This window comes from Podarcis raffonei, chromosome 1 (assembly GCF_027172205.1).
Source record: "Podarcis raffonei isolate rPodRaf1 chromosome 1, rPodRaf1.pri, whole genome shotgun sequence".
Taxonomy (NCBI): Eukaryota; Metazoa; Chordata; class Lepidosauria; order Squamata; family Lacertidae; genus Podarcis; species Podarcis raffonei.
In genome coordinates, this window is record NC_070602.1 from 48,460,132 (window position 1) to 48,484,174 (window position 24,043).

At 42.0% G+C, this 24,043-nt stretch overlaps 2 protein-coding genes across 7 annotated transcripts in view; one reads left to right on the forward strand and one right to left on the reverse strand.

The window, feature by feature from the left end:
• The first annotated feature begins 544 nt into the window (after positions 1 to 544).
• LOC128412484 (retinol dehydrogenase 12-like) lies at positions 545 to 12,065 on the forward strand. Of its 3 annotated transcripts, none has more exons than XM_053385463.1 (7): positions 545 to 844; positions 3,857 to 3,975; positions 5,783 to 5,938; positions 6,661 to 6,765; positions 7,332 to 7,541; positions 8,982 to 9,171; positions 10,308 to 12,065. In XM_053385463.1, exons 1-7 carry the CDS (start codon positions 840 to 842, stop codon positions 10,408 to 10,410), a joined length of 888 nt encoding a protein of 295 aa, XP_053241438.1. In that variant the 5' UTR covers positions 545 to 839; the 3' UTR covers positions 10,411 to 12,065. The 3 variants fall into 3 exon arrangements, with proteins under 3 accessions (XP_053241438.1, XP_053241426.1, XP_053241435.1); XM_053385451.1 differs by having other exon boundaries at positions 545 to 754; XM_053385460.1 differs by having other exon boundaries at positions 545 to 691.
• ZFYVE26 (zinc finger FYVE-type containing 26) overlaps positions 12,049 to 24,043 on the reverse strand; it is a 44,229-nt gene continuing 32,234 nt past the window's right edge. For 3 of the 4 annotated variants that reach the window (XM_053385437.1, XM_053385412.1, XM_053385418.1), the window contains 8 exons: positions 22,149 to 22,367; positions 21,194 to 21,391; positions 20,455 to 20,657; positions 19,327 to 19,468; positions 18,414 to 18,473; positions 16,604 to 16,786; positions 16,043 to 16,087; positions 12,049 to 14,588 (listed from right to left, as the gene is read on the reverse strand). In XM_053385437.1, the coding sequence (XP_053241412.1) occupies positions 14,379 to 14,588; positions 16,043 to 16,087; positions 16,604 to 16,786; positions 18,414 to 18,473; positions 19,327 to 19,468; positions 20,455 to 20,657; positions 21,194 to 21,391; positions 22,149 to 22,367 (1,260 nt within the window). In that variant the 3' untranslated portion in view covers positions 12,049 to 14,378. The remainder of the gene's footprint in view (positions 14,589 to 16,042; positions 16,088 to 16,603; positions 16,787 to 18,413; positions 18,474 to 19,326; positions 19,469 to 20,454; positions 20,658 to 21,193; positions 21,392 to 22,148; positions 22,368 to 24,043) is intronic. The other variant, XM_053385428.1, reaches the window with a different exon arrangement.

Here is a 24,043-nt window from a genome sequence, read left to right on the forward strand (position 1 = left end):
CCTACAAAGTATCCTGAGAACTGTAGTTTACCCCCCAAGCTACAATCCCCAGCACCCTTAAAATTACAGTTCTCAGGATTCTTTGAGCAAACCAGTGATATTTTAGGGATCAGGCTATCAGGCGGGGCCCATTACTTACACCATAGGAGCCTACACAACACAAAACACTGTTGCTGTACGTAGGTTTTATTTTTTTATCTTATATTTTGGAAATGCATATCCAGTTTTTTTCCCTTTAATTCCACCCCCCCCTTAAGCTTGTTTAGTTTATACGTAAATCCGGCACTAGGTGGCACCAGCACTGAGAAGAAATGCTTGCAGATAAACAGAAACTACCTAGTCGGCTTCCAATGCAAAACACACGGAGTTTTATTTCAGAAGTGCCTTTAAAACGTAGCTTCTGCGACACGACGGGTGCAAAATGGCCAACGGCCTGTTTGGGCGCTTACCTGAAGCTTAGATTGAGTGTCGTTCTATTTCTTTCCTATCTCTACGGCGCACCAATGAATGGGTTCTCGCCCCGCCCCCTCTCTGCCCCGCCCCGTCCCGCTCTCTCCCTCCCGCCAATCCCAGCACTCTGTGCTCACGCTTCTCCTTTTCGGCTGCTCTTGTGCGGCTTCGCGCGTCGCTGGGAGGTTTTTGCTGCGAGAGCCGGAGTCGGCGGAGAGGCGACGATGCTCGGCTTCGTGGGGTCCGTGCTGGCGCTGTTCGCATCTGTCCCCCTCCTGGTATTTGTGGTTGCTCCTATCTTCAGGTCTGTGATTGGTGGGCTTAGACTTGCAGCCTTTTCAGCTCCTGCCTCTGCAACAACTTCCTTGTGCTAAACGAGCTTCGACGTGATGACGTTATATGGCAGATTTCAAAACTAAAAATCTCCTTTTGACACCGGTTTAGTTGTTAAATATTTCTGTCTTAACGCCTGTTTCTTCCTTCACTTACTGTTTTGGCTGTTTCCCCCTACTTTTTCAAAATTTGTCTGTTTTTCACCTAATCCATTCATTTCTTAAATGCTTTTGTCATAAACTCCTGTCTTTCCATTCCCCTGTTGGCTATTCAGTTTATTTTCTTATTTTTGTATTTCTCTGGTTTTCCTTTATCTTAGCCTTTAAATATGCTTTTCCGGGGTGGGGTGGGACACAACTGCAGCAAATAACTTGATTTTATGAAATTCAAGAAGCAGGGTGGGAAGGTGGAAACGTGGCTACCATGTTCTAACTAAAGTTAAAGTTCAGCAGATAAGGGACAGGTGGAAATTAAGTGAATGCAGATTTTCCATCTCTGATGTTTACTGACAGGAAAAACTGCTGTAATTTTAAAATGTATTGTGGAGAGGATTCCTAGTCACATCCTAAAGTACAAATGAAAGAGACAGGGTATCTTCGGGCACTACTTTATATAATTCCCTGAACCAGTTAACTGATTAGGAGGCTGTCAAAGGTCTTGGAATAAAATGATCCTGTCTTTGTATTTTCCTTGGGTAACTGTTCCTACCCACTGTGTAAGATTCCCACAATCTTCTGTTAGAAAGTTTTTACAATAAAAGTTTTAAAGATCCATGTGGGGGAGGGTCTAAGAACTCAAGGGATAAAAACCGAATAAAACTGGAAAAACACTGCTAATACTAATTCTACCTTATAATAGTAATAATAATTTTATTATTTCTATGTCGCCCATCTGACTGGGTTGCCCGCAACTCTGGATGGCTCCCAACAGAATATTAAAAACAATAAAACATCAAACATTACCCGAGAATGTTCTAAAACCAACTTAATTTACCTTTCATTCAGTTGTCTGTTACGTTTGCATTGTGTGTGTGTGTGTGTGTGTGTGTGTGAGTGTGAGTGAATGTTCTAACACTGTAAAAAAACAAGGACATAGCTTTCTGGTAGCTGATAATAAGGTTTTCTTTGATCAGGGGAGCCAGTGGGGGGCTGCGGAGGAAAAAATGAGTTTTCAGCTCATGCTGAAAGGTGAACTGTGTTGCACCAGGGAAGAACATTCCACATCTGTGTGATATTTTATGTTATGGTGATATAGAAATGCTTTTTAGAAATAGAAAATCTGGACTTCCCCTGTGAAAGCCAAAGCACCTTGGACATTACTCAGTGACTAGAAGGAGTCACCCAGCAGATCTTAAATGCTGGCCATAGAATACCAAAAGAGGTGCTCCTTCAAATAACTGAGTCATAATTTCAGGGCTCTGTACATAAGTACTAAAACATTGAATTTGCACAGTAGCAAATAGGCAGCCAGAACAAACTCTTCAGAACCAGTGTTATATGATTCCAAGCAGCTTTATCCAAACACTCTGTTCTCTGGCAGTTGCAACTGATGTAAAATACAATCTAAGCTGGAGGCTACCCGAGCATGGATTACTGTGGCCGGGTTGTCACTCTCCAGGCACGGCCATAGCTGGCAAACCACCTGGACATAGGTGCTCTGTGCCATTGATGCTACTTGGGCCCCCAGTGGTAACATCTGGATCAAAGAGTACTCCTAAGCTCATGGGGAGTGTGACCCAGTTCAGAACTGGTCTCTTACAAGGCACTAGAACCACCAACCCACAGCATCTCTGTCTTGTTAGGATTCAGCTTCAGTCAAGAATCTCGAGGCAAGAGTTGGTATAAACTTGTTGAACCAATTCTTGCTTCAATGTGATAACTGTGAAGATTAAAAATCTCTTTATAAACAACGAAGAGCAAAACCTACCAGGTATTGGTTGGGCCGTATTGGTTCCATGCAACACTGAATATGATGCTATATTAGTTCCCATCCCATTGGCTGAGTTTTCTGAGTAGATGTTTTTAAAAAAAGCCTTATTCACCAGATGCTCCCCAGCAGCTTTTGTTAAGAAAATTTCTCCTCATGGCTTCTTCCTTGAATAACTCCTGTTCAGTATAGGCTGGCATTACTGACTAATTGCCCCATAATTATTTGGTTTCTGTTCCCAGTATGTGTATGTTTTGGGTGGTGGGGGCAGGGGTCCTATTAGCTTTTAAATTAATTTCATCCCCCCCCCTTTAGTGTGAAATAGCACTATTTTGTAATTAAACAATTATAGGAAGCAAGTAATGGAAGCCCCACACTTAACCACTGTGAGGAACAGGATCCAATTAATTGTGTAGAGACAAAGGGGCAATTTATCAGTAATGCCAAGAAGGGATGGAGGTAATAATGCCACACAAAAGCAAGATGGCAGACCTGTCCCCCTTCACACTATCCTAGTGGCATGGTATGATGTGATCTCACATCTCTAAGTGGAATATCACAACTATCTAAGTGAGGCTGATAAAGTGGGTCTTTCCACCCAATTGATACCTTCTCACGGTGGCTATGATATGCTTACATGGCTCCTGATGGTGTGGGATTGTGTCCCAGAGAAGTGACTTCCATGTGGCTGTGTATGTGTGTGTGTTTAGGATTGCTAATGTATATTGGTCACACACAAGTTAGAAAAATAAGCGACAGTCCCTCTCCCCATCATCAACAGTTAAAGTGTGGCCTGTAGGTGCAATCAGAAAAGTCTGATTAGAAAACGGGCCATTCAAAGCAAATCTGGAGAGATTTTCTTTACGTCTGCATATGAGGGAAGGGTCTGTCATTCCAATAGGCACCTGCAAAGCTGTCTAGTAAGCAATTATCTTCTTTCTACTTCTGGGCCTTTCTACTTGAGATATAAAGGTTGTGGTCTTGCTTCACCTTTTTGTTGTTGTTGTTTTAGAATTATGGAGGTGAACTTTTCTCAGAGTCATTTTCATAGCGTAGACTTGACTGTGCATATTTAACATGTAAATAAAGTAGTAGTTTGCCACATTCATTGAATCTGTGATTGACTGATGTGTCCTTATTTTTGTAGGAAGTTTATTGCAGGAGGAGTGTGCAAGTCTGCCGCGAAGCTCAATGGGAAGGTTGTTGTGATCACAGGGGCCAACACCGGCATTGGGAAGGAAACTGCCCGAGACCTTGCAGGAAGAGGCAAGTTACTTATCCCCACCCACCAGCAGTTTTCTCCTGTGACAAGCCTTTCACAAGGCATGCAGGAGGGATAATAAAAAGGGCAATCCTAACCATGTATTAAATTCAGTGGGGCTTACTACCTGGTGAGTGCAGTTAGGCTTGCAGCCTTGAGCACTATCTGTGCTGAAGATTTAATTTGGCCAGAACACCTTGTTCTCATGTTTGCTGGTGTGATGTGGGAAGCACTGGGAGACGAACACATGAGGCGTTCCCAAAGTAAAGGAAGGATTGAACTCTGATTAATAAGAATACACACAGAGGCTTGAACCAGCAAGACCCTGGGAAGGGTGCGTATAATAATCTTTCCCTCCACTCCTTGGCCCAGGTCGTTTATTCACAAAAGAACTTTTTACAGAGTGTTCGTAAGAACCAATCAGATTTCTTCTGGGCATTACAACAAACCCCACGTGGGGACAAAGTTAAACTACCAAAACTAATAAAGCATGCACTTCTGGGGTAAATAAAGAACAGAACTACAAAGGAGTGCATTTGGCAACCCCGGAGGTGATAAACAAGCAATATACATGATAAGAAGGATGGCCAGGAGGACAGCGATGCCTGCCTGTCTAAGTGTGTGCCTGACTTGTCAAGCAAGAGAAATGGGCAGTAGAGGAAATGGCTAGAGATGCAGAGGGTTGTGGGATTTGATCAGAAATTATTGTCAATGTATCAAACCCAGTCAACACAATGCATTCATCGTGGACACAATGCCTTGATGCATATTTTATATTTCCTCATAGTAATCCCACCTGACCCCACACTCTGGATATTTGCACTCCTACAAACACAGCCTTCCAAGGCTTTATAACTGGCCCTTGGGACTCTTCCCCATGCCCTTCACCAGCCCTTGAGGTGAAATGTGCCCTTCTATCCTTGAGACACAACACTTGAGACTATGTATATATTGTAGCCTTCCTTGATAGAAAATATTTTATCCCTTTTCCATGAAGCACAACCAGTATTTAGCTGAGATCCGGTGTGGGAAGGAATGGGACTTAACAGCCATTTTGTGCTTAGTTTAGTTTAGTAAAATGGTTGCTGTTTGGTTTTGGAGGCTGTTCTGTACAGGAGTGCCAAAGGTTTGGCCTTCAGATTTGGCAGTAAAGGAGAAATAGAAACATAACCAGGAATTAGCTCTTCCTCAGATTGACTAGATGTTAAAAAGTTAAGGAGGACAACCCAGAAACTGAACTGAGGTTACAAATGGCAAAGTATTGGCTTTGTGAGGGGGGACGCTAGAATAGGTATGGCTGTTTATTTTTATTTGCTCTTATAGGTAACCCCCCGCAATTGTAAAACTAGGCTCCCCTCCTTAAAATAGTTTGCACAAAAACTGTTTTCTTCACCTTACTAAAGCTGTAAATTAATAGTTTGTTTTGGAACAAGTTGGTCCGAAGCCTTCTTATTCCCTTATATTCTGCCTTTCTCAAGGCGACTCACAGCATAGATTTGAATAGATATGACAAAGAACATACAATATATATAACTATTAAAAAGCAAGTAAGTAACCCTATAAAACAACACTGAAAACCATTAAACACGTATAAAGTATAACACCCACCCTCCGAGGTGTGACTGACTGGCTAGAGATCTGAACAAATGGCATCATTTTATTGCTGGTCCTCTTCAACATACTATTGAAAATCTGTTGTAATTCTAAGGATGGGACTTGAGTCATTTACCTGGAACCTCTTTGAGCCACATAGTTTCTACCTTCTGTACCCCTTTGTGTTGTTTATTAATTCCCTGCTTTTCCTTTTTGCAGGTGCCAAAGTCATCCTTGCCTGCAGAGATATGGCAAAGGCAGAAACAGCAGCCTGTGAAATCCGGACCACGACAGGGAACCAGCAGGTTACGGCAAAGAAACTGGACTTGGCAGACACCAAGTCGATTCGAGAATTTGCTGAGAATTTCCTCAAAGGTATGTTTGAGACTCCTTGGTCGTGTTTGCATGGAATGCTAAGCCAAAGTATGGCTTGGCAAGAATGAACAAGCATGGAATAAAAAAATGTGACCACTTTGCTCCTTCCCTGGTCCTCCTGCTGCTGTACTAACTAGAGCAAAGCCATAATTGTGTTATGTCCAAACCTGGTTTTGTGGTTTATTGGCAGCTCTGACTTATCAAACCGAGATTAAGATTCTCACACTCTACTAACTGTTTCAACCCTTATTTGAAATCAGTTGCTTTTCTTCAAATATTTTGCTTCACTGTGTATAATACATGAGCCCAGGTTAGAAACATTTCTCTGGTTGTTCAGAGACTTGGATTCCAACAGCACAATCCTATGCAAGTTATGTTGAGTTCAATGGGACTTAACACCCAGGTAAAAATGTATAGGATTTCAGTCTTACCATGACATCTGACACTCTAAAACAAGACTGCTAGGTTTGAGGTAATCAGAAATTCAGTTTGCCTGTGACTGGAAATAAAACTTACTATATTGCATCAGGCCACCATTCAAAGTTATTTCACCTGTCCTGCTACATGTAGACCCGTGCTCTGAGGCAGTCTGCAAGACTAATGAAGGAACTGCAAAACAGGAGTTAAGCTGACAGCCATGAGGCAGACCATATTGTGCTATCACTAGGGTTTTATCTTGGTTTTCCTATTTCATAGTGTGCCCTGCATGTGCTTTCTTGTAGATGAGAAAGAACTCCATATCCTCATTAACAATGCAGGGGTTATGCTTTGCCCGTACTCCAAGACAGCCGATGGCTTTGAGATGCATCTAGGAGTCAACCACCTGGGTAAGGTCCTGAGGTGTGGGTTGGGTGAATGGGTTTGTCCTTTTTATATTAATAATGTTTTGGAATGTTTCTAGTTGGCTAACAGCACTGTCATATCTCGCCAGGTCGCGGGCACTACTAAAGATTAAGTTAAGGTTTGATTTCCCTCTGGTTGGTTCCATCACCAACTGTTCCAGGACACACACCCATTTAGGGTATCTAGAAATTTTACCTCTTTGTCATGACTGGAACATACATTTACCCATTGTATGTGTGATGGGAGCTGAAATTGCCTGTTATAATTACTAAAATACTTTGTCCCTGATTTCATACTCCCATCTCATACTCCCATCACCTTGAGCATTTTGGCTACACTGTTACATCCCCAGTCCTAAATAACTTTTGGGACCTGGTATTGCCACCCACAGAACTTCTCTGGAGGAATCTCCGTCTTTGGGGATTTTTACTTCATTTGGCTTTGTGTCCTGTTTGTCATACCGAGCGACATTCCTGTAACATTAAAAAGAGTTTTTGCTGCATCCTGGGTAGAATTGCATCTAAAGGTTCCATCGCCATTTCTCTTCCAGGGCACTTCCTTTTAACATTCCTGTTGATAGACTGCCTGAAGCAGTCTGCACCAGCACGCATAGTCAATGTATCCTCACTGGCCCATCATGGTGGGAGGATTCGCTTCCATGACCTCCAGGGCGAGAAGTCCTACAATCGGGGCCTGGCATACTGTCATAGCAAACTGGCCAATATTCTCTTTACCCGGGAGTTGGCCAGACGACTGCAAGGTGAGCTGGAAGCATGTAGCGGCCTCTTGTTCAGAATCTCATCTTAAAAAGAGCTTAGTGTGACTTTGTATGGTGGGAAACTGGGATTGTTTTGGGGAGGAGGGAGGTTTAAAAGAGCGACCTTTGCAGACGATGTCTCAGTTTTCTTAAATATTTGTTCAAGGATCTGGACAGACAGTGCAGATTGTGAGCTGAAATCAAAGGGAAGACATACTGCAGCAATCTATAGGTGCTCTATAGTTGCCGTCCTAAGTACACTTGAGTTTTATTGATGTACTTGTTTCTTTGTGTGAGTTGCATGGTGCCTTTCTGCCAAGGTGGTTTATAACTTTAAAACACTAGAACAAATGCACCGTATAAAATTCAAGGTGACAGAGCCCTCCAAGGCCAACTGGGAGCTGATGTTACGTCTGCTCCCTAGCCTGAGTTCTCTCACTTCTGCCTGCCTTCAGAGCATACAGGTCTTCAACAGCCCCAGGAAGGTGGGAGAGAAGCTGCCCAACATCTCTGTCTGGCTGTTGATGGTTGTGTCAGAAGCTGATGCTGTGTGCTTCCTGGCTTGGCCACCCAGAGCTCTCATAGTTCCCAATACGTTTCTGAGCACAATTCAAAGTGTTGGTGCTGACCTTTAAAGCCCTAAACGGCCTTGGTCCAGTATACCTGAAGAAGCGTCTCCACCTCCGTTGTTCTGCCCAGACACTGAGGTCCAGCTCTGAGGGCCTTCTGGCAGTTCCCTCTCTGCGAGAAGCCAAGTCACAGGGAACCAGGCAGAGGGCCTTCTTGCTAGTGGCGCCCACCCTGTGGAACGCCCTCCCACCAGATGTCAAAGAGAAAAATAACTACCAAACTACTTTTAGAAGACATCTAAAGGCAGCCCTGTTTAGGGAAGCTTTTAATGTTTAATAGGTTATTGTATTTTAGTGTTTTGTTGGAAGCTGCCCAGAGTAGCTGGGAAAACCCAGCCAGATGGGCGGGGTATAAAAATAAATTATTATTGTTATTGTTGTTGTTGGATTGCAGTCATATGGAACACATTGGACTTAATCCCAGTCAATGATTGATGGGATTGAACTGCACCTTCAAAAATACAGCAGCACATTTTGGCACCAGGGACTTTTTTGGCAAAGGCTCTACCCACTAAATAGTTCCAAGGAAGTATACCCTAGGGTTGTACCTGGTGTGTGTGTGTGCTTGTTTGTTTTCAGGAGCAAGCGACAGCCAGTGGCAATAGATTGTGTGTCATATCAGTACTGTTAAAAGTACCTTTTTATATAGACACATGAGAAATACTTGTGTTTTCATTTCCAGGTGCAAACTAATCTTATTTGTTCTGTGGCAATTCAGACAAACAAAAGAAGGGATCCATTTTGCTTTTTATGTTGGTTTATGTGCCTGCTTCCAAAATGCTTTTCTAAAGCATGCATGATTCCTCCCTTGTAGGCACTGGCGTCACTGTAAATGTCCTGCATCCCGGAACAGTCTCTTCTGAATTATCCCGCCATTCAACTATATTAGATACTGTATGGAAAAGGTCGTCTTTCTTCTTGAAGACACCGGCGGAAGGAGCCCAAACCAGTGTGTATTGTGCAGTGGCAGAGGAGCTGGAATCAGTGAGTGGGAAGTATTTCAGGTGAGTTGAGGCTGTGGAAGAACTGGCATTGGGTTGCAGAGTGGGGAAACAATGGTTTAATCCAGATCTCAAGGATGTCTTCAGGGCTAAGCAACGGCACGAGGCTTGGGAGAACAATGTCAACAGAATGAGTCAGATTGCAACCAGATCAAGCTGGACTCCTTTTGAGCCACAGAAAATGCAAAAAATTACCTATCAGGGATGGATTTTTCTAACGCCTACATCTCTTGTAGAGAAGGGAGGGCCCCAATCTAGCTGTGTGCATGATAGTAGACTGCTAGCAGTTAGCAGTATCATATGGGCAGCACCAACTTTCTCTTGGGAAGGGCTGGACGTCCAAAACTGGCACCCTTGCCTAAATGAATGGTGATCTCAGAGCCATTGTTAACCATGTGTTCTGCACTACATCTGTGCTTAACCCAGCTTTGCCCTACCTGGTGCTCTTGAGTTGGTGTTAAGACACCCACTTTCCACCAGCCCCAGTCAGCATAGCGAATGGTCAGGGATGCTGGGAGTTGTAGTCTACTACATTTGGAAGGCTGCAGGTTGGGAAAGACTGCTCTAACCAGTGATGCTGGTAGCGATCCATATTTGGGAGCTATGTGTACAGCCCTCCCTGCCCTGGGTTCTTAATGTAGCTGGGGATATGTAGCCCAAAGGCATTTACTTCATGCTTCTTAAATCAGGCTGGCTGAGAAATTCCATCATAGTATTGGGTATTAAGGTGTGTGATGTCTCAGCTCTTCAAAAGGTAGAGGTAGGTTCTAATGCAGCATGGAGATGCTAAGATACCACTGAGCTGAATACATAGCAGCTACACCAACTGTTACGTTTGCAGGAAGTAGAGGCTGCATTTAGGGAAAGTGCAGACTGCTATAAACTTGTGCCAGCAGATAAAGACTCAAGTGATGGAGACTTGAGCATGTATTTTCACATACCTGCTTCCCTAAACTGCTCCAATTCAGACTGTATGTGGGAGCTGACTGTTTTGTTCCCACTCCTCATAAAATCACTCCGCACATAGGGAGATGAGAAGGGTTCTAACCTGATGGTTTTGTGTTTTTTCATATTTGCTAACCCCAGCTTTCAATTATGCCATCCTGAATTCCTAATAGAAACTTTCCTTTATGTGACAGTGACTGCAAACCAGCATATGTATCTCCTCAAGGACGCAATGAAGAAACAGCGAAGAAGCTGTGGGACGTCAGCTGTGAACTATTGGGCATCCATTGGGACTGAACGACTGATGTTTCCCTAGAGTTGTACATGCCTAGTGAGTTATTTCTTGGAAAAGGCAAACACTGCCAGAGCTGAAGGATGCAGCTCCTACACGGTCATTTGATACCCATGTTTTGAATTTTGTTTATTATAAAGAGAGCCGTTCAAGGCTTTCATATACAACATAGCTATCAGCATGCTCTGGTTTCCAACATGAGAACAGCCATCCTCCTCTTGGTTTGATACATAAATATGGAAGGAGCAGTTGCCAAAATGCAAGCGTGCATTGTACCTAGTCTCTCACTCCTCATTGTTGATTTGTTTGATAAATTAATCACTATTACAGTTAGGTTCCTGATGGAGGTTAACTGAGATCTGTCAATCCTGCTACAGTAGATACTTGCTTGTACTGCTACTTTCTTTATCTTTTACAAGAAGTCAGCTTTTTGCTGGCCTCTGAAACATAAAATGTGATCAGAATGGGGTGCATTGAGAGGTTTAGACCTGCAAATGAAATATTGTTTCTGGAAGCATTATATGATAGCTAGTTGAGGCCAGTTCAGTTCAGGGCAAGTTGAGTTTAAACACATAGGTTTAACTTCCCTGTAGATTTGGGGTCCAATTACACTTTTGAACTTGAGTTGTGAGGATATCACAAAATGGCTGCTAGCCATAAAACACTCCACATAAAGCAAGCTGCTGAGATGAAGATAAGAGTTGCTTGCTCAAATCAGTAGGTACAAGGTGTGTGTATTCTGAGCTCCAAAACTCTTGCTTTAAGCCTCCCATTTTCTAGTCAACCAGCCAATTCCCACCAATGCAGAGAAGGCCAGCCTCTCTTCTTAATTCAGTTCTTGAAAATCTGTTTTGATTTCCTGCCCCATGACCAAATTGCCTCTTGTACTCGGGTACAGACATTTCTTGCTCCCTCTCTCTCCTTGGTGTCAACACAACTTCGGGCTGCTAGTGTATAATTAGAACTATTTAATTGAATGTTGTCCGTGGGGAGAATGGCTAGTGGACCCTGAAAAGAAGAATGAACCAATCAAAGTGGTAGGGGGGCCTAAACAGACAGCATGGGGGAAAGCATGAAATAACTTTAATTCTCTCTGGGTTAAAAAAAGCTTGGTGGGTGCCCTGCTAGATATCTTGGTATTACAGTAGGGGGCTTAGCTGTAAATTTATCATACCATTATTTTGTATAACGTAAGTGCTTTGTTAGTATCTAACAGCCCTTTGTCAGAACAATAGAGCCATGGGGTGGGCATAGTATTCTTAATTTTCTGAGGGAAAATGAGAAATAAACCCAGCAGCATACCTTTTGAGTATTTAGTTGTTGGACAGATAACTTTTACAAGGAGTCAGATTCTGCATAAATGTTTGGTGCTGTGACATCAAGTTGGCTTACAGGGAAAAAAAAGTTCTGCTTGCATTGAGGGGACTTTAACATAGTTTAAGTAAAGTAATGCAAAGTCCATTTTCTTTGGCTGGAACTTTCAGTTTGGCATTCAGCACTGGACATTTCTCAATACACTGACTAAATTAAACATTCAAACTTGCACTGCTCTGTCTTTGCTTTTAAACATTGATCTCTATGATTTAATTTAATGTAATTTAATACAAAAATCCCAACATATGTCAAAGTTAAACTAAATGAAATAAATTGACAAAATATGCTTTATTCCTGCTCATTATGGACAGAAGTTCATCTCTCATCAAGGGTCAACATTTGTTCATCAGAAGGTTTCATCTCATCAATACCAGTATTTATGAGGCAGGGCAATTTATAGGACAGGTTTTGCTGGTGGAAAAAACACCTTAAGAGTGAGCCACTAAGGATTTTTGAGTTGCAAACAATGTAAAGTGCATAGAGTACAGTGCAAAAGGGAACACAGAATTAGTTTAGAATCTTCACCATACCAGGGTCTATTGTTTCTCCTGTGAAGACGTATGTAAGAGACAGGTAAGGGAATGAGAGATGTATAGCAACTTAAAATACTGTATATAGAATTAGTGCTTTTCTCCCCCCCCCCCAAAAAAAAATGCTTTCCCATGAGAAAACTGATCAATACCACGTACAGTCACATTACGTTCTTCTGAAGCCCAGTAGAAATTCAGTTCTGACAGACAGAAAAGCAGCTTTTGTAAGCCTTAAATTCCTAATAGGATAATCTTCAAGACTGAGGGGGTGGAAGAACTTGAAAGCTGAATGTATATAACTTAAGCTGCAAGCTATTTCTGGACACCAAATCCCATGAGCTAATTGTTCCTAACATTTGTGGCTATGATGTAATGCTAAGACCCATAAATAAAGGTCAACCATGTTAAAGTTAAAGTTAGCAGGAAAGGACAATATTAACCTTAAAAACCCAAATGTTTTAAGGTGTAAACAATTAAGTATGCTTATGGATTGATTGTGCATCATGGCACAGCAGTTAACTTACCATCACTTTAGTGCAGTGACATCAACTACAATTCAATTCCCACACCCCCTTGTAATCAATTAGGTTCCCTTTTCACAGAAACTGATGGGCCCCATCAACTGAGTTGAAGGGTTTTAGCAGGATGCCCTGCCTTAGATTTAAAAGGAATTTTAAAGCCCACTGCAAATTATGCTTCCATTTGTGGTAACTGGAAAGACAGCAGGATAGACAGGTAATTAGCGAATGGATGACAAAAACCAGGTACCGGGCATTACATTTAGAATCAGTCCAGACTCCCGAAGGGTCTAGGCCACGCTCTAAGTGGCTGTGGGGGCAACTTCCTCTCTGGATTCTATTTACTATTTAACTTTATACGTTGATTGCATCACATGGCAATGTGCAGAATTATGCACAGCTCCATTACTACTCATACTTACAGCAAGACATTGTGGCTTTCATTGAGTGCTTCTGGCTAACAGCAGCTGCTTAAAGTTGCTGCTACAGAGGCAACTTTATTGAAAGATTTGTGGCAAACAGATTCCAAGCTTGCACAACTATCTCACCCCTATAATTGCTTGGCCTAAGCTGCCACTCTGCACTCTGCTCCAGTTAGTTCACATATACACACAATAGTTATTTCACTCCATCTAAATGTCTACTGTTCTGCAAAGTTGGTTTTGGTCAATGAATAGATCATTAAAATTATGACTTGTGAGAAAATATAATTAAATCAACCACCCGCTGAAGGTGTATTTTCTACAACAGAGAGGACAATTTTTTACAATAATTTTCACGCTATGCACATGTCGTAAAAAGCTTTGCTAAGTCCACAGATGGCAGCTTTAACAATTGGAACTTGTTTCCAAATTTCACATATCAAACCAGTTTAAGGATCTTACAACTGACCAGTGGTACAAGTAAAGTTTGCTCCAGGAATTAGGCTATCCTAGTATCTGTCAATTAGCAGCAGGACAAAGTGCATCTCAACAAAACTGTGTGTTTCTCGAAACAGGAAAGGAAGCTTCCTCATAAGAATTTCCCATTGCTTTCCAATACCTATAGGAGAAACAGCACATACCTGTACAAAAGCAAATCCTAGAGATGTATCTGCTACATATTCCAAAATTCAAAACCCACATTACTATCTCTTTATACAGATTTGCCTGTGATACAGTTTTGCTTTAGCAGAATCACAAGGTAAGTTCCAAACTAGATTTAACCGATGTGGGTTTTAAATTAATAAAACAATGCCCAGGGGATACATGTACTGATAGCAGCACAGGAGAATATGGTTGATGAAAGACTGAAACATTAACATTTTTAGGTTGTGCCGGGCGGTGGGGGGAGGGGAGAAAGAGAGAGAACACCCTGAGGTAGAGATAGTTGGTTGTCATCAGGACATGATTGGCACTTTTAGTCAGCAGTCTTTTCCTTTTCGGAAGAGGCATCGGAGCAGCTCCTTTCCAACCTGCCGCCATACATAGACTAAGCTGATCTGACCAACACAATGCAGAGCCTTCCCTTTATAAAAAAGCAAACCACCAACAATGATACGCTTGCTGGAAGTCACTTCTTGGAGCCCTGAGTGAGCCAGCTTCTTGGTTTGGTGTGGTGCACTGAAAGCCACTGGCTGCAGATGGCTTGCACCACATCTTCCCCGCTATCCTCAGCCAACTGCCGTACATGCAGGACCAACTGCACAGCGCGAGCGTTTTCTTGTCTCACTGAGACCAGGTAAGCGGAACGTAGCTTGTGGCATTTCAGATATGCTTGGATCTGAAACGGAGAGAGAAAAGGGTGGGATTCTTCCTTCTGCAAGTGGATTTCTACTTAACAGGAAGGGGGTCTCTCACCACCTTCCTGGTATAGCCCTGTACACTTCCACCCTCCCCCTTGCCAACCTGCTTGAGGGCTGGGGGAATCCTCCAGAAAAGCATGGGATGTGATGGAAAGGATTGCAGCTGGACGTGGGAATCGGTAAAAACACACGGAATATAGAGAAGAGTCAGACCACTGATCCACCTAATTCAGTGTCCTCAACACTGCCTAGCAGCAGCTCTCCAAGGTTTCAGACAGGAGGATTGGACCTTTTGAATGCAAAGCATGTGCTCTGCCATTGAGCCACAACCTTTCTCTAAGGGAGACAAACCTCCACAAACCTTATGTGAGTGGAATAGGAGTTTTGAATCAGAGCCAAAAACCATTGGCTGGGTCCCTAGAACAACAGTATACACACAAGGTTGGGACGATTCCAAGTATTGGAACAGCTGGCATGGCTGCTCTGTTGATCAGGAACTGGAATGCATTAATTACCAAATCTTAAAATAAATCTCAATACTGATCAGCCTGGGAAGTTGGCTAGGACAAATTCAATTTCTGTCTGGAGCTTTTAGAATTGACAAACAAGTGATCAGAATGGATATTGCTTTAGTCTCAAGGATACTATACATCTTTCCTTGTTGCTTATTTAACAAAGGGTGGGGAATCTGAGGCTCTCCTGGTTGCCTATACTGCTTTTGGCTGATGGAATTACATCCCTACACCGTCTGGAGGGTCCAAATTCCCCACCAGCCATTCAACCTACCATTTTTTCCATTGCATAAAAAGAATGAAGCTCATTTAAGAGAATTTGGGTTTCAATATCCACTATTGGAGAAGCCCTATTTGAAAAACAGCACAAAGCTATGTTGTTTCATTCATGAAAAGCAAGTATTTTAGTTGTGGCTTTCTCTGAGAGCAGCAGCCTTTTGCAAAGAGAATTTACCAGCATTAGAAACACTACAATGGATGTGTTCACTAACAGGAGAGAAAGAATCAAATTCTGGAATAATGAGCAGCTCAGGGCACACAAAGGATTCATTGACGGTCTCAGCTGTCTGCAGCCTCTGCAAAAGTTTGCCACGAAAAAAGTGCAGGCTAAATAATTATGCTCCAGATTCTGCAGGGGACCCTCCAGGTCTTTTGGACAAGGTTTTTTCCATTGACGGGACAGCTAGATGAGGAGGCTAATCTTCAACAGCTCATGAGTTATATAAAGGGTTATATAGCCAGACTATATAACCCTTTCAAAGCAGCTTTCTTTTATTCTTTTGAGGCCACATCCTTGCAAGTATCACTGAATCTTCTGATACTTGCTGCTAAATCTAGAGAGCACAAGATAATGGAAGAAGCAGGAAAGACTACAAAAGTTGGGTCTTCTCCCGGATCAATGTATCCTATTCTTCACTTACCTTGTTTTCATCGCTGTCCATATCCTTGATCAGATCGTCCAGATCCTGTAACCCACAAAGAAAAAAAACCAGTTGTAAGATCGCCATGACATGATACTTCATTGTTAAACATCCCTTGTATCTATTCCAAATTTGATGACACATTAAGAATTACAGGGATCTACAGGATGATGCCAAAGAGACAGCTAGCCACTTTTGCATGGATGGATTTCAGTTTGTTGCAATCTATGGATATAGACATGGTGCTTTGAGAGGTGGGGCCCACCATGTGTTTGCTCCACACTTGCCCTCCTTAAGTGATAACAACTAGAAGGAGAAAGGCGATTGGTTGGGCCAGGAGGTGATAAACTTCCCGGATTATGAGAGGAAAGGGTCTCAGCCAGCTTGAAAGAAGCTCCTCATAAGAAGCCCCTCATGAAAGCATGATGAGCAAAATGAGAATAATTCAGTCTTGGTGATTACTAAAAGTTGTTACCTGCATTCCAAGCACACAATACTTATTTGCAGAATGTAAACAAAATAGGGTTGTGCCTTTTCTTTCCAGGAAAAGAACAAGATTACCTCAGCAGGAATAGAATCAGACTCGTCCAGACAGTTTAAGAGGACGTTGTCCCCATCAGTTTTATCTTCAGCACCAGATTCCTTGATGCACTTAAGGAGCTGCCTGATCTCACTGTACTTCTGCTGCTTCACCAGTTGTCTGGCCACTTTAATGTATACATCAGCAGCCTCCAGCTGGAAATCCTAAGGTGGAAGAACCAGTATGATTTCAAAATACACAAACACTTCCCTACAACCAGAATTGAGCTTTACTGATACAGGAGCAATAAGGATCTGGGAAAACTGCCTTGTCATGCAGAAGTCCTGTGGTACTTTGTACTATCAAACCTTTGCATGTCTTTATATAAATTTAGCCACTGTGATGCTACAGAATCCTCCTTCAATGGCCCCTACTCTGTATCTACCTTGCTCTGTCCCCATTTAAGATTAGTCCTCATTAGGGCTATAGCATCACTTAAACAAGTTCATGCAATTCAATCAGCTAAGATATATTTTAAATCGAGTGACAGTCATTCTTTCATATGCATCCCACCAAGATCAACACACAGGCCAAGCTATCGAACGACTCTGCAATAACTACATCCTTACACACACCAATATGACAATAAGTCCCACTGAGCTCTGTGTGACTTAGTCCAACACTATTCACAGTATGCAAGCTTCCTTAGGTTTTAAAAGTCAAAAATTCTTTGGCCAAAGGTTATCTGTTCCTAGTTTAATCACATAAAATTCACTATCCCAGACCACTGGTCATTATGGCTGGGACTGATGGGAGTTCAGAGTCCAGCAACATCTGAGAGGACCACAGGTTAGCCTCCTCAGATTATACAGCACATATGAAAGTGAATGAAATCAAGTCAAACCATCAGGTCAAACTGGTTTTATAGCAGCAGCTTTTCAGAGGTTCAGACTGGTTCTTTCCAGAAACAAGGACATAAAACCTTCTGTATGCGAAGTATGTGCTCTAGCACTCAGCTACACCTCTTCCACCTCATTTTTTAAAGACTGGGAAAATGCTTGAGCCATCTAAATATCAACAAATATCAGCTATGGTGGCACTACATCCCTCACACAGTTATCTCAGCAAAGACTTGGCAATAATGCGGGAAGGGTGTGTGGAACTCGCCATTCATGTCTGTATACCTCTACAAGAGATACTGAATATTTGGCAAAGGGAACCTCTATAAAGTTGGACTCAACTAAAGCTGCAACTCTCTGGTTGGATAGTGTTCTCGAAGCTACCAGCATGAGTTTGATCAAACTGCGGGAAGCAGTGGAAGACAGAAGTGCCTGGCGTGCTCTGGTCCATGCGGTCACAAAGAGTCGGACACGACTAAACGACTAAACAACAACAACAAAGCTGCAACTCTAAGTTGAGGGTTTAGGTTTGTGAGACTCTTGGCAACAATATGTTTGCTATGAGTATTGTGAACCTGATCAGGAGAGCTTTAAACTAAATCCTGAGGAGAAGGGAGACAAAATTACAGACGGGAATACTGAGTACTGGGGAAAATAACGTCATAGATGCTCAGAAAGCAGAGGTGGTGCTACAGAAACGTGCTAAAGGGCAAGAAGCCACAAGAAGGAAGCAGCTGGAGGGAATGACTCAAGGTTTCAGTTGTCTCTATACTAAAGCTATACTAAAAACCTAACGCAATTATGAAAACAGAAGCTTCTAACTCAAGTTTTTATAGACACCTAAAAGATACATCATTGTAACTGGCAAAAATGCTGTGGTATTCCTTATCTGCTTTGGTGAGAATTGTAAGGAATCAACATTATGTATAACATCATCTTAGGTTCACCGTACCTGTAGAACTCTAAACGCAATCCCAAAGCCTTCTTCAATGTTTTTACCTTCCAGCATGACCTGAGAAGAAATAGCAGCAGCAAAAAGGTTGAGTATTGTTCAAACAACCCACAGTTAGTACCGTCAGCTCCATAACACAAACAGGATTATTAGTCCCTCTTTCCAAGCTTAAAGACAGCATCCAGTTTTGGAAAAGTGATATTTATTATTTTCAATTTATTTATTTAATATACTTATCTCTGCCTTTCTTCCAAGTTGGGATTCAAGGCAGCTTACAATTATAAAACACAGCATAACAGAAACAAACTAGCTGAAAACGATTAAATTGCAACATATCTAAAACCAGGAATGAAAATATAATTTGCCCTGGGTCAGGGATCAGTATCTTCTGCACCTTAGTTTCCAAAGACCTGTCTGAAGATGAAGGTCATAGCCTGGCAGTGGAGGAAAAAGGAAAAAGGAGGGAGCCCATCCAGCCTCTCTTCAGAATGAATTCTACAATATTAAAGCAGCCATGGAAAAAAATATCTCTTGTATCTCCTCATCCAGTCCTGCTGCTGCTGTGTGAGAAGCCAAAGTTAAGCTTAGCATGAGGTCCAAACCAGAATTTATGCATTATCTTGCAAACCACAAGTTGTAACTAAGGTTGGTTTTTGGGTTTACTCCTTGTGGTTTGTATGCAGTGAGACAAACCTTGAGTCCAGGTTTGGACAACACGCTACACAAAACCATGGTTTAGTTAGAAGTGCAGAAGCCATGATCTCTTCTCTGGGAACCTGTGCATTTGCCCTAAGCCATAGTTTGTCCTAGTGTTAGATGGAAACCAGCTCTCTGTAGGCTACACTCAGTGCTGTTTATAGTATTCAGTTTTGATACCTATAACTATGCCATGATTTTATGAGGCACTCAGTACCTTGCAAGCTACTTCCATCTTCATTTGATTGTTTCCAAAGAGTGTAGGTACAGACGAGACAGTCAGAGATGAGGCTCCCAATTTTTCGCACCGATGAAGGAATCTTGTCACTTCCAGTTGAAGCTCAACTGTATTGATATGCCTGATTTAGGGGAAAATGCTTCATTACACAATACAGTCATATCTTGGATCTCACCGCCTTGGTACTCGTCTGTTTTGGTTCCCGAACGCCACAAACTCTTAAGTGAATGTTCCGGTTTGCGAACGTTTTTTAGAAGCTGAACGTCCGACGCGCTTCTGATCGAGTGCATGAAGCTCCTGCAGCCAATGGAAGCTGCGCCTTGGTTTTTGAATGTTTTTGGAAGTCGAACGGACTTCTGGAATGGATTCCATTTGAGAACCAAGGTACAACTGTACAGAAAAGTTGTTGTTTTTCAAGCAATGCCTTCACACATCACTGAGTCAATTAATAAATAAATAAAAATATTTACTTATTTTTCCTTTCCCAGAATAAACATCTTTAAACACTTTGTGGGCAAAAGGAAACAAAAAGAATGTCCTCATTAAAGAAAAGCACACAAGCATAACTCAAGTATATCACGGAAAACATTGCATGCTAGATTTACTCTGTAAGATAAGAGAGGGTGGACGTGTCAACACATAAGGCAGTATTCAACAAATGCCTCCTGTCAGCTTAAGAATTTCCACTTGTGCAATCGGGATTTCCTCCCCTTCTACTCCTCACCCCCAGCCCAAATCTGCTCTGGAGGTTTGGAGGAAACCCAAGAAAAGATATATGGGGTGAGGAGAGGTGGGAACGTTTTGTTGTTCAAGCAGAAATCATTATGCTGACAGGACACATTACTTAATGTTACTTAGACAAAACCCACACTCCAAAATATCCACAGAGAAATGCCTTGTTAAAATGGAGTTGATCATGAGAAACTTTAAGAGAAATGAATTCAAGACACTAGAGTCACAATACCTCAAAAATATTGAACTTAAATCAACTAATTTTTAAGAGCATGGTAAAAGTCCTGAAGAATGCCTTATCTGTTCAGGGAAACTGTATGATCAATAAAATGAAGAATGAAAAATATGTTATCAAATGTTAACATCTGCTGGTACCTTGAGATGTCAGGAGCAGACATTTTCTTACGGAAAGTACATGTAACCTTTTTTCTTCCTGAACTCCTTGAAACTTCCTGTAGGTAAACTTTGAGGTGGTCCTTGACCTTCAACAGCCAGGTATGCCTTTCTCCCAATTCAGCGTAAGACTTTGCATTGTGAGTGAAAAATCTAATACAGGTCATAGCAGCACGGACTTGATCCTGAAAGACAGGAGTGTTAAGATGGGTAAGCCTTCAAATTGTGTATCATTGGTGAAAACCACTTAGCAACTTTTCAGAACATGTTTAACTATACAGAAGGGACAGAACATAAGCAGTGATGGGATGGGTTTGCAAGCTCTGTTATAGCAGACTTTCCTAAGTTAGGAACCCAAAAGAACCCCCCCCCCACTGCATGAACAAATGGCACATATTGGGGCTCTTTCCCAAAATACAGGAAATATTGTCCAACTTTCCTGACAAAAAGTTCAGAACATTTAAAACTGCAGCACGAGAAGTACATCACCCGCCCTGTGGAACTCCCTCCCACCAGATGTCAAAGAGAAAAACAATTACCAGACTTTTAGAAGACATCTGAAGGCAGCCCTGTTTAGAGAAGCTTTTAATGTTTGACGGACTATTGTATTTTAATATTTTGTTGGAAGCTGCCCAGAGTGGCTGAGGAAATCCAGCCAGATAGGCGGGATATAAATAATAAATTATTATCATCATCACCATCATCAAACCCCCACTCTTACCTTCATAAATTGTTGCAATTCATATAAGATATGATAGTAATTCTTTTTCTGCAAGTGTTTGCAAGCTGCAATGAGATAAGCACCCCAGCTAGCCAGACCTGGGTCAATCGTTTCCAGTAAGTTTTCCAACATGTGAAGTTTTCCACTGGTATAGCTTGGGATAAATATCCCTTCAATAAATACTTCATGTGGGCTCTCCTAAAACAGAGAAAAATTCAAGCGTTTAGACAGACTTGCCTCATCCATATCATTACTTTAGGAAGAAAAGCCTCTGTTATTGGGCTACAGTAGACTGCACATTTTTCATAAAAGTTACATTTGTCCAATTCTCAGATTAGGCTGAAAATTGTTTTTGGGTATGAAGGCAGACACAGCAGAAGTTGAGTTAGGGGGAGTCTCAAGATGAGACTTCTCTTGAAAGCCTGCAAATACCTACCAAACACTATGCTGTTCTAATAGTCACAAGACATCTTAAAACTGAAATATTTCCTGGCACCATTTACACTTGCCAATAAATCTTGGAGGCGCTTGAACAAGGCCTCAGCCATTTTATGAAGGGAGTCGTAACATGGAAAATAAAAGGGCTATTTTCAAGGCAGAAGAGAACACAGCACACATTGTTCAAGGGCGGCTAGTCATAGCGATAAAATAGGCAAGATTTTCAAAACAGGACAACTTCAACAAAAGATTGAGACCAAGGTCAAGGTCCTCACAATATTGAGAAAACTAGTTTCATAACAAAGTAACATGTTCCCATAATATACCACCTGGAACCCATCCAAATAAAGAGACATGAAACCTGGAACCTGCAACCCTCCAGCTGTTGTATTCCAGCTCTCATTGTCCACATGACCAATGGCCAAGGGTGATGGGAGTTGTAGTCCTACAACATCTGGAGGACCACAGGTTCATCACCCCTTACTAGAAAACCTCCAGGAGGAACAGGCTGCCTCACCTTATTTAACAAATGCAGCAGTGCTTCTCGCATGCAGTCGTGCCTCATATAAAAACAAATGATTGCTAGATTGGTGCCATAGTTGTGCAAATAGAAGAGGCACTCTTGGTAGTAGCTGTTGTGTTGAATCTTCCCCTCAGGTATCAGCTCCAGGGATAGGCTTCGTGTCCTTAGTGTTGCTTCCAGTTCCTTCAAAGTGGCAAAGTAGTCGTCATCCTGCTACCAAAAGAAGCAGAGAATCAAACATCACAAGTTCCTGTGAGGAGATGTCTGTTCACCATATGGTCCTGCTGGAGGAAGGAAGAGGGAAGCAATTTCTACCAATTCCTACATTCCTTGGCAATACTGCCACCGAAAGCTGCTCCAAAGGATAGAGGGACCCTCCAGTACAGTGTGGAAGGTAATGCAGGATGATTTTTTAAAAAAATGTTACCAATCACTCCCTGTACCACTGGGCCTTCCTCCAGAGGCCCTTCCATGTTTCTGAGCAGAGACACTCTGATCCAAATCATAGTCTAGAAACGAGCTGCACAGTTATGCTATGTGGGCACTATCTAACATCCAGTTTCCTCTTTCTCTGACCTGGTGCAAGTCAGCACAGACTGGAAAACTGCTTAACCTCTGCAAACAGGTAGGTTTCAGTATTGTACCACATCTTCTATCTACACCACAATAGCACATAACACAATGTGGCCACTATTATCAACAGCAGTTCACAAGCAGCAAGTTGCAAGCAATTTATCAACTTTATCAATTCCGATTCCTCTCCAGTCCTTTCTCCAAGGTGGTCAGCAGCATGCATGGTCCTCACTCCCTCTTCATATCATCCTCCAAATCACTTTGTGAGAAGCAGGTGAATGACTGGCTCCCAGTCACCATGCGACTTCTGTGCCTCAATTGGGTCTTGGATCTGGGTCTCCTCAGTCCCAAATCTAGCACTACATAAGATTGGCTCTGCACATCAGGGATGGAGAATGTGTGGCTCTCTGGATGCTGTTGAACTGAAACTCCCACCAGACCCAGCCAGCAAGACCAGTGGTCAGGGATGATGGGAGTTGTAGTCACTTTCTTGCTTTACATGCTGTTGTCCATGTCAGCTTTTAGTAAGAATGGCAACAGGCCAGATGGTAATCCCAAATGTTAAACACTAGAATAATACATGCCTGGCATTTTGTCCCATGTCAGTAAACAGCCATAGATACCCTGATTTCACTTTCTTCTTCCCTAGTGTACAGCTTGAAGGCACAAAGAAAAGAATTCCAAATCAAGACAAGATGTTCTTGATGCACACTTTGTTAGCATGGATTTAACTGTGTCTTCAATATTTTCTGTATCTAACCTTGACTTGGACATTCTACCACATGCCATTTTTAGCTGCAGCCTGCATACCACCTAAACAGAACGTTCAGGTTACATTAAAAATAAAGTACACACATCTCTAGAGCTGTTAGTTGTGGAAATAAAAAGAAAAGCACAGGGTAATGTTCTAACTACAGTATATGCTCACTAAACCGTAAAACTTGCCCTTGCAATGAGCACACACAGAAACCAATAGGCAGTAAGCATTAGCTTCTTATTTTTAAGTATCTTTTAAAAGTACATTTAGGTACTTATACTGCACTTATACTACAAAAGGCTTTACAAAGTGGCTTACAATACTGAATGGGTAGGCATATAATTTAAAAGCAATAACAATTCAATATAACAATTTTCTTCTAAATAGCAGATTTTATTGAATTGTTATGTTTAATTGTTTTACTTTTAAATTTTATTCCTACCCATTCAGTATTGTTAAGTCCAACAAAACAGGACAGTTTAAAGACTTTATAAAACAGGAAGGCCTTCGGAGCAAGCCCCAAAAGCATGGGGGAGGGAGATGCTGATGATTTATTATT

Excerpts from the sequence above, each read along its gene's own strand:
- LOC128412484 (XM_053385451.1), top strand. The coding sequence starts at position 675 with ATGCTCGGCTTCGTGGGGTCCGTGCTGGCGCTGTTCGCATCTGTCCCC. Across the intron at positions 3,976-5,782 it reads CCGAGACCTTGCAGGAAGAG|GTGCCAAAGTCATCCTTGCC; the intron begins GCAAGTTACTTA and ends TCCTTTTTGCAG. Across the intron at positions 7,542-8,981 it reads GTTGGCCAGACGACTGCAAG|GCACTGGCGTCACTGTAAAT; the intron begins GTGAGCTGGAAG and ends CCTCCCTTGTAG.